General features: G+C 38.3%; 1 protein-coding gene across 1 annotated transcript in view; it reads left to right on the top strand.

Annotated features, from left to right (window-relative positions):
• The first annotated feature begins 3,812 nt into the window (after positions 1-3,812).
• DHRS7 (dehydrogenase/reductase 7) overlaps positions 3,813-12,905 on the top strand; it is an 18,977-nt gene continuing 9,884 nt past the window's right edge. Inside the window, exons 1-2 of the mRNA XM_081936187.1 lie at positions 3,813-4,038; positions 12,497-12,649. Of these exons, the coding sequence (XP_081792313.1) occupies positions 3,909-4,038; positions 12,497-12,649 (283 nt within the window). The 5' untranslated portion in view covers positions 3,813-3,908. The remainder of the gene's footprint in view (positions 4,039-12,496; positions 12,650-12,905) is intronic.

Genomic DNA, 12,905 nt, shown 5'->3' with positions numbered 1-12,905 from the left:
TACAGTTGCAAGAAATGGAGGGTTCTGCAGTTAGGTAGGAAAAATATACCGTATTTTTCAGAGTATAAGCCGCATTGGAGTATAAACCGCACCAAGGTTTTGAAGAAGCAATTTTTTAAAAAAGGTAGGTAGATAGAGGGATAGAGGGAGAGAAAGAGAGAGAAATACAGTAGGTAGGTAGGGAGAGAGAGTAGGTAGGTAGGTAGGTAGATAAAGGGATAGAGAGAGGGGGGAAATAGAGAAATACATTAGGTAGAGAGAGAGAGAGTAAGTAGATTGGTAGGTAGAGGGATAGAGAAAGAGAAATAGGAGAGAAATACAGTAGATAGGTAGGGGGAAAGAACAGGTAGGTAGGTAGGTAGATAAAGGGAGAGAGAATAGGTAGGTAAATAGAAAGAGATGAGAGAGAAATGCAGTAGATAGGCAGGGAGAGAGTGTGTAGGTAGGTAGGTAGAGGGATAGAGAGAGAGAAATACAGTAGATAGGTAGGTGTTTCTGCTGGCACAGCACTTGAGCAATATAATTCTCATCAATCAGTTAAAGAGCTTTCCAAAAGGGAAAAAAAAGTTTTTGCACTCTGCAAACCTCCCCCAAATGGCCCATTTTTCACAAAAACGGGCCCGTTTTTTTAAAAAGGCATGGATAGCCTTGGGGGGGGGCTTGCAGAATGGTCCCGGGAGGGGGGAAAACGAACAAAAAAGGGCCCGTTTTTCGTGAAAATGGGACCATTTTTTAATCAAAAAAATTGCATGCATAGCTTTATGGAGGCTGGGGGGGCAAAAAACGGCCCATTTTTTGCTCATTTCTGCCCTCCTCAGCCCCCAGGAGCTCTCTGAAAGCCTCCATAAGGGTATGCACGGCCATTTTGGTGAAGGAGGTGGGGCTTCGGGAGGCAAAAAATGCTGTATTTGGTGTATAAGATGCACACAGATTTTCAGCCTCTTTGAGGAAAAAAGGTGCGTCTTATACTCCGAAAAATACAGTAGGTGGTGCCTGGCGCAGTAATACTTGTGAGCACTTATGAAAAGAGTGTGGGCATCCTAGTAGGCCAGAGATTATATATGATCCAGTTGCGTACTGTAGCTGCCAAAAAGCTAATGTAGTCTTGGACTGTGTCAACAGAGGTAATAATGTTGAGATCATAGGAAATGAGTCTAATTCATGCTGCATTGGTCAGACCACTTCTGGAATACTGTATCCAATTCTGGTCACCACACTACAAGGAGGATGGTGAGAAGGAGTGCAGAGAAAGCAACAACAATGGCGAACAGCTTGGAGGCTAGGAAGAATAGTTAAAGGAACTGGATATGTTTAGTCTAAAGAGAAGGCTGAGGGGAGACATGATAGTGATCTTCAAATATTTGAAGAGCTGGAACATGGAACATGATGTGGAATGATCTTCTGAAGCTCCCAATGACAGAACAAGAATCAATAGATGGAAATAAATTTGCTTTCAACAACTTTTGCTATACTTACCAGCCTATGTTGGTGATTTCTTTCCAAATCCCAGGTCTGGAGGGAAAAAAAATAACATAATTTACAGTGTGTATCTACTCAGAATTGAGTCAACTGAATCCCGTAACAACACTACAGGACTTACTGCTTCCTTCCAAGATGGTTAGCGATTTTATTTTTCTTTACAGTGATGTCGAGGGGGGTAGTTCTCAGGTGCCAGTCAGTATTGATTGAATTTCACTCTTCTCATGATCAGCCAAGTAGCTGTAAGTTGTAAGTTGAAGCACACATGACTGACATACTTTTGCAGCATTAAATGTTTGCTTTACAAGCACTTAAGTGAATATGGTGTTTGTAAAGCAAACACTGCAGTCATTATGCGAAGCCATTGTTGATCATGGCCATTTGTTGCCAGGAACCAGAAATAAATGTTGGTTTCCAGCAAAAAAAAAACAACCTCATAAGTCACAGTCATGTGATCACGGATGTTGCAAATAGCCAAAAATGCAACCTGGTTGTAGAGCACTCAAAATGTGATCAAATGACTATTGGGTGGTGGTGGGGGGGGCATCAGAACTTCGGATCTGGGTCATAAGTAACTTTTGGAAGGGGAAACATTGTAGCCTTAAACAGTTGTTAAGCAACCGGTCATAAGTTGATGACTACATGTACAGTCTTAACTTTTTAACATTTGCATGCATTGTAATTGTTGCAGTAAATATGCAAGTTGAGTTTATAAAATATTTAGGAGTGGAATCTATATCATGATTTTATTAGATTGCAGCCTCTATGAATGAATATGTAATGTTAAAATAAGTGCAGTTTCTCTTCAGACATGTGATTGTCCCTCTCCTGGGTTTATAGGTAATCCTTGACTTCTAACAGTTTGTTTAGTCACTGTATGAAGTTACAGCAGCACTGAAAAAATTGACTTGTAACCATTCATACACTTGGCAACTGACCATATCTATGACGGTTGCAGTGTCCCAGAGTCATATGATCACCTTTTGTGACCTTCTGACAAGCAAAGTCAATGGGGAAGCCAGATTCCCATAACAATCAGGTTACTAACAATTGCAGTTAAGAACTGGCAGGAAAGGTCATAAAATGTGGCAAAACTCACTTAACTGTCTTGCTTAGCAACAGAAATTTTGGGCTTCAATTGTGGTCTTAAGTTGAGGACTCCCTGTATCTGTTAAATACAGTACCAATTAAAAGTAGGTATTGGCAGAAATAGATGCCTTTGTGAATGTTGACACATAGAAAAGATAAAAAGGAGTGCCAGAAATGGAAACATTGACAAAAAAAAGAGAAATAGGACAAAATAATTTTTTCCTTCTGGGGGGAAAAAAAAGGCCAGGAGACAAGGGAAGTTGGCAAAGAGAAAAAAAGAGAAGAGGGAAAAAAGAAACGGTGAAAAAATGGTAAGAGGACAAATGTAGCAGTAAAATTGACAACTTGAACTTATCATTCATCATTCTACTCCTATGCATGTAACAGAAGTTGATCTACAGAAGACTTTTCATAGCAGGTGGTTTATAATGTGATGGAAACTATTCTATTTAAAGGTAATGGTTCCCCTTGCATATATGTGCTAGTGTTCCCAACTCTGTTTCAAAGTCAAAGAGCCTGGTCGGCATGACTAAACTCCAAAGGCACATGGAACGCTGTTACGTTCCCACCAAAGGTGATTCCTATTTTTCTACTTGCATTTTTACATGCTTTACAACTGCTAGGTTAGCAGAAGCTGGGACAAGTAACAAGTTATGCAGTTCTAGGGAGGGATTCGAACTGCCGACTCTTCTGATCGACAAGCTCAGCTTCTTAGCCACTGAGCCATCGCGACCCTTCTATTTAAGGAGGAGCCAAAGGCAAAAGAGGACAAGATTATATTTATTTAATGTTCACAATCCACCCTTTTAAATTTATCTGTGTCTCTGCCACAGGAACAAACCACTCCATTCTTTCATTCCGTAATTTGGCTACTGTATCTCATTCTCAGCTCACCATTGTTCCTAGGCACAAAAGTCTGTCATCTGGGATCCCTTGGCAGCTTTCATTCCCACGTTTTCACAAGAACATCTATCGACTGGCTGCTATTTCGAGCAGGGAAGCAATCCGTCTCCATTGCCAGAAACGTCCTACTCTAAACCTCTCTGCCCCCCAGAGCCCAAGCCTGCTCCCCTTATCTCTTTGCAAAAGTTTGCAAAAAAATTGTGACCAAAGTCTTGCAAACCAAGTGGCGGGGACCGTAAAGGCCACATGATGAGGGGAAGGCGGGGAGAAGAAACTCCACCCCCGCAAAAGCCATTCTACTGCGGGCAAAGGGGCCCGCCTGTAGCCAGAGGCCACTCCCTGCTTGGGACAGCGGGCGAAGAGCTCAATCTGCTGCTTATAAGAAGGGGCTCTTCTTGGTCTCAACTCCTGCCGCGCTCCCGACTTCTCTGCACGCCATGGAGATCTGTCTTCAGTGCATTGCGGTGGGCAGCTTCATAGCCTACCTAATCTTGCAGATCCTACGCTGGATCCGAGCTGACAGCGATCTCACCGTGCAGTGGGCTGAATGGTGGGGCAAGAAGCCCGGTAAGTCACTTTCTTCTCTCTCTGTCTGTCGCGGTGGCGCCCAATTTTTTCGCTTCCATCTGCTTGGCGTTTGTTGCTTCCTCCCTCAAATCCTCCCGCGCGGGGACATGGCACAAGTTCTCCGGCCCCTCGATTACAACCGTTTGCAAAAGGGGTAAGCAAAAGAAGCGGCCGAGGGAGGAAGCGGCCGTTTCGCAGTCCGGACAAAACGCGAGAGTTGATTAACCCGCTCCCCCCGCGCCAAGCAAACCGACAAACGCGGCGCAATCTCCCGCACAGCTGCCCGCGGAAATTACGGGGATGCTGCGAGATTTGTTTTAAAAAAAAAATTAAGCTAATATGCCAGATGTCGGCATTACAGTTTCTGACTGTTTGAAAACAGCTTTATTTTAGAGCTCTGTCCTATTTATCGGACCACGTGGCCAAATGGCCTTTTACCGCACTTTAGTTTAGTTTGCTGCTTTTTTTAAAAAAAAGAAAAACTATATTATTATTCCAGAGGAATTTTGTTTTATGTTTTGAGCATTTAAGCAACCCAACTGTTCCAGGATTTTCTGGGAAAAAGAGTGAAACGAAAAAGTAACTAAGGTCAAATGAACTCACTCAAAGTGAAGCCTGGGGCTACAAAATGTCAGACTGCAGGATGCTTATAGGGTCTCACTGTCATCTGGAGTTTGTAGCCCAAAGCTGATAGTCAATCAAGCACCGGCCATTCGGGCTGCAGATATGGAAACGACAGTCGCCACTCTTGGGGATCTCCAGGTTCTGACTAGGGTGTGTGCAAGCCTTCTCTTCTGTCCATGTAGTATTACTCATCAGAATACGTTTTTCAAGCATTGCTTCCTAATCCCAAGTAAATATGCCCTGGCTTTTAGCTTGGTTGCTAGAACACAAAGCTACATTTACCATATTTTGAAACTGTCCTTGAGGCAGTTTACTTATGGAAACTGGACAGAAGTTGTTGATCAGGCCCATGTTTGATTTCCAGCTGGATGCTAGTGGATTGCAGAGGTTTTACAATCCATTTATTTACCAACCATAAAAAGGGCTCACATTTCCCCTGCTTTTTGAGGCATGAGAAGGGAGAAATCTAGGAATTTGTGGGAAAGGTTTTTTTTAAAGGCTAACCTTGAATTAAGTATGTGTTCAGAGCTAAACAGTAACTTAAGTCTCAATCCAGCCTGTTGTTTTTTGTTTTTGCATTAAACTATGTATAGTGTACTCTGCTTTTAAGTAAACAAAATATAGGTTTTGTAAACCTAAAATTTTGTACCACCCAGTTTTAAGCAGGGATCCACTTAAAACAAGATAGTATGAAATTTCAGGTTTACAAGTCCTACATTCTCTTAACCTAAAAACAGTGTCACTACACATAGTCTGATAGGGTTTACCTACTTCCCTGTAAACAACACCTAACAAAAGAGAATTAGAATAAACAATTTATCCGGTAGATTGAGTCTACTTTTATATTGGTGATTAAAGCATATATGTACACACTCACAGATACACAATTCATTTTCTAGGGTGGCAGCACTAGTTTTTATATAAAGCCAAGTCTTGTGAACATGATTTTGTATATTGCTTCATTGGATTAAATGGACAATTATAATTTTTGTAAATTAAGCTTCATTGGATTAAGTGGAGTGTTGCTTCTAATATCCATTTGTTTAAGCTTGAGTTAGATTTAGCTGCAGAACAGTATCTACTAATACATTTATTAATACCGTATAGATCTTTTACTGCAGCAATTACATTTTTTTTAAAAAAAAGCCAAACTGTTGAAAGAGAATTATAAAGTCAGAAGGAACATTAGAGGTCATATTGTTCAATTCTTGCTCGGCAAATGATCCATCAGACCATCTCTGACCAATTATATACAGTACTTGAGGATCTCGAACAAAGGAGAACTTAACATTTCAGGTGGCAGCCTGTTCCTCTGGCTGACAGCTCTTACAATCAGGACGTTCTTCCTGGTGTATAGCCTGAATCTCTTGTAGTAGTAGGGAATAAGTCCACCTCTTGTTCTCTGTGACAGTCCAACAGATACTGAAAGTCTGCTGTCTGCCACCACTGTCATTTCTAAAACACCTAAATTTATAACCATTAAGTCTCTGAATAGTTCTGTCCTTCAGTTTCTGGACTCTCAAGATATTTAACTGAATCCCCAGACAAATTGAAATCTATACCATGATATTGAAGAAATATAAAAAGATTGCACAATTGCACAAAAGACCTTTAATTGTTCTGATTATGTAGTAAAGAAACAGAGCAGTAATTGGATAATTTTTAAAAATTTTCTAAACAGATTAATTAATTGCATTGCTAATTATTCTGTATATAGTTGTGTGCATGAACAAATTGCTGATGAAAGGTAGGAATCTAGAAGCAGTTATTCTTAGTGCAATTATGAGGTTTTGCCCGAAGCATTTGAAAGACAACATCTTTGTGTGGGTGTTAATGTTAAGGGTAGATTTGATACAGTTTCATATACAGACAGACTCTGCTTTGTTCAAACAGATACTAAATTTTGTGTGTTTTATATTATACAGCATCCTTTTTGTATCATTTCTTTGTTTTAAGTTGTAAGAGGCTATCCTGCAGTGTGAAATTCACATTTTTTTACTACCGGTTCTGTGGGCGTGGCTTGATGGGCATGGCAGGGGAAGGATACTGCAAAATCTGCATTCCCTCCCCACTCCTGGGGGAAGGATATTGCAAAATCTCCATTCCCACTCCCCTCTACGGCCAGTCAGAGGTGGTATTTGCCAGTTCTCCAAACTACTCAAAATGTCTGCTAGTGGTTCTCCAGAATCTGCTGAATTTCACCCCTACTATCCTGTAATAATAATATTAATATTAGAACAACTAATCTATTAAACTGGTGATCTTACTCTCAGAAGGAATCTGGTAACTAGCAAATCCCCATGTTTATCCCTAGCCAGTTCTTATAGTCAACAGAGAAAGCCAAAACTCAAGGTCATTTAATTTTGGGTAGATTTAACTAATTAATTATCTCTGCTTCAGATGGTATATACCTATAGTGTGTATATACAGAATAAATCAGCTGCTCAATGGAGATTTTTTTTTCTCTAGCAGTGGCAGGGTGGATTTGATTTAAATCGAATTGATTTAAATCGAGTTGATTTAAATCATTTGTAAAAAGGCTTGATTTAAATCAACTTGATTTAAATCATAATTTTTAAAGAGCAACTGTCATATCTGTCCCACAGCAGCTCCTCCTCTGACCCGCTGTTGACACACCGACCGTCCTATTCACTTTAATGGGACGGCTGATGATGTGGCAGTGACACAAGAAGTTGAGAGACGTATAAAGGCGCTGCCATGATGGATCTGAAATGACAGGTGCTCTTTAAATGTAAGGACTCATTCTTGCTGGTACTTAGAATCTTTAATATTATTTTTGCAAATAAAATGAAGGTTTCCTATTTATAGTGCATATTAGCCTGCAGAGCTTGGATTCATTGAATGAGTTTACCAAAAATATAAATATTACAGAGTATACAGCCTCAAGCTACATAACTAAACTCCAGTTCATGCTGAATAAACTAAAGCATCTTAAATAGAAAACTATCTAGGTAGATTTTTACTCCAACAGCATTTTATTAAAATAAATATGATTTTAAAAATCCAATTTAAATTAAAAAAAAACAATTTTTAAAATTTATTTATTTTTAAACCATCTATTTTTATCCACCTTAAGCAGTAGCCACCCAAATGATCCAAGGAAACTTAGATGAGGCATAAAAGAAGCAGCATCCTCTCTTGTAGGGATGACCACTAGCTAATAATTTTAAAAAGGGCTTGGACAAATTCATGAAAATAACTATCACTGGTTACTAATTTGAATGCTTGTATACATTACTCCATGGGCTAAATTAGAAGATCTTTGAGGTAGGTCATCAAGGATTTCAAAACACATGTCTACTTTAAGATTAGCAATAATATTTCAATCCACTGAGCTTTGTTTGCTCAACAATAAGAAATAATAATAATAATAATAATAATAATAATAATAATAATAATAATAATAATAATAATAATAATAATAATAATAATAATAAGGACTCGGGGCGGCGTACAATAAAAACATAAAAATACAAGTATGGACAAACATACATATAATATAGACGTATACAAAGACGTATACAAAGACGTATACAAAGAGGAGGTGGACAAATGGATGGAAACAATTAAAATCACAATTAAAATCCCCTAAATAAATTAGATAAAATTACAAAAAATAAAAAACCCGTCAGGAGCAATATGTTCAGACTATAGTTGAGCCAGGCCAGCTACTTGAAATAGGTGGGTCTTGAGCTTTACATGGAAGGAGCGGAGGTCAGAGGTAGTCCTAATATCCGGAGGGAGGTCATTCCACAGGGCTGGGCCCGCCACAGAGAAGGCTCTACTCCTAGGCGCCACCCCTCGGCACTGTCTGGTGGATGGCACCTGGAGGAGTCCCTCTCTGTGCGAGCGAATTGGTCGCAGGGATGTATGGGGCAGGATACGATCCCGTAAGTAACTATTACTGATTGAATTCATGGAACATTTCAAACTAAAACAAAAAATGTCCCATGGTGGCTTTGTTGATAAATGAACAATCTATTACTTTTCTGGTTTAGGCTGTTGGAAAGAGAAAGGCTTTTATATAAGAGTCCCTTGACAGTGAGATAGGTGATATATACATTTAATAAATAAATTCTTAGTTTCATTAACAAAATAATTCCTCCTATGATATCAGTATCTATAGAAAACTCTTTTCATATAGAAATATTAAGAATGGATATTTTGAAAATTGTATCTTTTCTTAGAGATGTATTTATGGTTTAGTTAGATGTATTGATTTCTGAATTCATTTATTTTTTTATCCTTAGTTTTTTCTTTCCTTGTTCTTTCCTATACATTTCTTGTTTTCAATATTGTGTTGACACACCACTGTTTTATTTATTTAAAAGATGACGCTCTTATTAGGTGCTTATATTGGAATAATATGAGACTGCCCTGATCACAAGGAATACTTTCAAGATGAAGAAACAATTTCCATTAAGTTGTGGTTTACTCTTCCTTTATTTGCAATTGCATGTGGTTTCTGCAGATGAATCATATGCTTTCTTACTCCTATCTGCATAGCACAAGAATTATTGCTGTCGAAACATTTTCCTCAAGTGATGCAACACTTGAGGAGATTGTCAGAGTCAGAATGTCATCAATCAGAGTGGCTGATGTTGATATCTTATGAAGACAAGCTTATTGTTCTGACTGGTGGAATAAGATGGATGGATTGATACCAGTCTGCCATATTAGCTGTCTATCCAGCCCTTCATGAAAAGCTGTTAACATTGGTAAACTCATTTCTATAAAATGCAAATGAAAAAAAAACCCTCATGAAGGATGAGAAAAACATCTGTACAATCCATCAAACAAATAGACTAAAATCAGCATTTGACTTATTAACATTTTGCATATTACCTTCCATTAAAAAATGCTATGTCAGGTTTCAAGATTATTTTAACATGTAAAACTGTAGGTAAAATATGAGCCTATAGCTAAAATGAAAGGGGTCCTCAGCAGATCTTTAAAAATAATTTCATTGCATCTCAAAACAGACAAAAGTGATGTTGGAACTGGAATGATTAAGATTACATTTATAATCTTCAGCTAGAAACTGATCTAAAATATGATATATATTTTTCTAAAAGCAGTAGCCATCTTTTTCATTAAACTCCACAGAGATGGCTGGATGGGGCAAATCTGAGCAAACACAGATTATCTCAGTAAACAAGACAGAATGATATACAAGGAGACATTCTCTCAGGTAACCAGGACCCAAGAAACAATTAATTAATTGGCATTTTATTCTATTTATATATCATGTTATATATTTTCTTTAAATATCATGATATGTACATCAATTGACTCCTTTTGGTTTACAACAGTAAAAACAGTTAAATATAATAATTAAACCAAAATAGTGGGAATGACTCAGTTTTTTTCCATTAGGCACAAAAGCCAGCTGAGGGATCTTGGATCAACACAAATCATGCCCTGCCTTGTGACAAAGTAGCTGAAAAACAAAATCCCTGATCTCACCATACATTGACAAACTTTGCTGTAAGAATTAGACAAGCCTAGGAGACCTTGCAGCCAGGTGGAACATTGCTAGAAAAACCCAAACAATACCAGAAATACAAGAAACGGAAGGACTTCACTCATCGATCCCCAAACACCTCCAGAACAATTCATTTTTTAAAGTTAACTTTTGGAAAGCTCTAAGAACACTGCTGGGCTGGCTTCAAGAGGAACACTAATTTTTGTAAGAGGGCAATCTCATAATATCCTCCTTCAAACAAGGATGCTCACAACAATCACAATGAAGAAATTATAATAACCAATAAAAGAATAAAACATGGCAAGAATAACAGAAGTCACTAATGCTAATGATTGAAACTCCTAATTGATGGTTAAAGGCCATATTAATCATCTGGAAGACAAATATTTTAATCTTCATAGTCCTTATATATATTTATAGATTGTTAAATTCAGTGCAATACACAGTCCAGAGTCATTCTATATGATATGACTGGCCATACAAATTTGATAAATAAACTAGTTGTAACTCTGCCAAGAAAACTGCCGCAGAAGTTAAGTTGAGCTAGAAGGTATCATTACTTTTAACAATACAAGGAGAGTTACCAGATCTATCCACAGCTAAATATGCATTCAGAGGTGGCACACCTGGCTCAAATGCTAGGGATTTTATCTAGAAAAATATAACTAACACCATCACAACCAACTACTGGAGTTTCTGTGATCAAATTCCAGGAAGAGAAGTAGAACTCATTTCCTCCTGTCATTAATTAAATAGTCTTGTGTTTTATATCAAATGCTGAGTTGTCAATACTAAGAATTGCATCAAAGTGGTTGATCTTATCATTGCTAAAAACATTTGAAGCAAAGAAAGAGCTGAAATAAGTGAATAAACAGAATTTTCTGGGAAATTTAAAGGTTCAGATTCCCTACTGTATAATAAATATTTTCATTAATGTTTTGGATGAAAAACTGGAAGGATAATTATTAACATTGCAATATTAGTTTGTGTGGGGCCATAAATAATATATAGAAAGGGGATTTGTTTTCTCACCGTGTTAGAATTTCAGCACTGAATGTGTTCAAGATGACAGAATTACAACACACGAAAGACAAATACAGTTCTTATAGTTTTACGTTTTCGTGGAGTCTAGAACTTGTGCTCAACCATTTACTTGAGCCGCAAAGTAATCCAGAGTCAGCAGAAGAAAATTATTCTTCTTTTTCTACCCAGCATGCAGTTAAATTGTGACATTCCTTACCAGATGTATAGTAACGGCAGTCACATTACATGAGGTTAAAAGGACACTGAATACAGTACTTTCCTGGAGTTTCAGATTATCAGTAGTTGCTGTATGAATGACTACTTACTGTACTATCTTCTGTGTCAAAGATGCCATTCGACACTGGTGGCTAACAAGTGATAGTGGAGAGGAGTAACCACCCTCCAGTGACCTTCCCAAATTCATTCAATGAACCCCATGTGACACAAAATGCTATACCAGATGCCCGATATATTTTGTTCTTATGAAGAAAAAGGCATGATGTAATACATTTATTAGTCTTCAAATGTCTTAAGATACTGCTATCTTTGGTTTAATATTTTTTTTAGGGACCTAGAGTTGCATTTGTGAAATGGGTGGCCAGATACATGGATTTAAATAAGTAAATAAGGATTTGGCTAACAGCCAAATTCTTGCTTGCAGATATGTATGTAGTCATAAAAGTTAATAATAAGAATTTGACTAACAGCCATGGCTATAAATAGTGTCTTGCAATGTAGATATATACATATTCATGAAAGTTGCTATTGAACACTTGATGTAGGAGATGACCTACATCATGACCTTGCTGAGCCTGAGGGAGAGGTCAAACATGTCATCGGGTCCAGGGGTGAAATTCAGTAGGTTCTGACAGTTCTGGAGAACCAGTAGCGGAAATTTTGAGTAGTTCAGAGAACCAGCAAATACCACCTATGGCTGTCCCCAGGGTGGGGTGGGAATGGAGATTTTGCCAATATCTTTCCCCCAGGAGTGGGGAGGGAATAGAGATTTTGCAGTATCCTTCCCCTGCCATGCCCACCAAGCCACACCCACAGAACCGGTAGTAAAAAAATTGAATTTCACCACTGCTCGAGTTCCTTCATGCCCACAAGAGATCCAAGTCTAGTCCACCTTGAATTCCATTGACTCTTTATCTACCATCAATTTGCTTTGTCCATTAGTAGTTCATATTCTTGTAGAGAGCAATAGCATGCAGTAAATCCATGCTCACTTGTACTGCCTGGACTCCTAATATCCTGTGCTTGACACCTATTATCATTTTTGCATGTGTTCTTTTTCTTCTCCAGAAAAGGAGCTGCCGAGGAAAGTTGTCTGGGTGACTGGTGCTTCCAGTGGAATTGGAGAAGAGTTGGCCTACCAGCTGGCCAAGATTGGCTCATGGCTTGTGTTGTCAGCAAGAAGAGAAAACGAATTGGAGAGAGTGAAAAAGAAGTGCCTTGGTAAGGGTGATTCTAGAACTTTGTGTATGCATTTTTTCCTTAACTAGGTTGCAAGAATTGCAAATAAAATTATAGAACAAAACTTAGTGTGCCCCTTTTGGCATATTTATAAAGGGTTGTGCTAATTCCAGTTAGGTTTCTGCAGCATCTGTCTGACCTTGCCTCGTTAAGTAGGTTTTGGTTTGCTACCCAAAAACCAAGGCGGTAAGAAAGAAAATAAGAGATATTCTGGAAGGAAGCAACAGCAAACCATTTT

Source organism: Natrix helvetica (genome assembly GCF_964273705.1).
Source record: "Natrix helvetica genome assembly, chromosome: 1".
Lineage (NCBI taxonomy): Eukaryota > Metazoa > Chordata > Lepidosauria > Squamata > Natricidae > Natrix > Natrix helvetica.
Note: the sequence above shows the minus strand (reverse complement) of the source record. Positions and strands in the feature narration are given on the sequence as shown.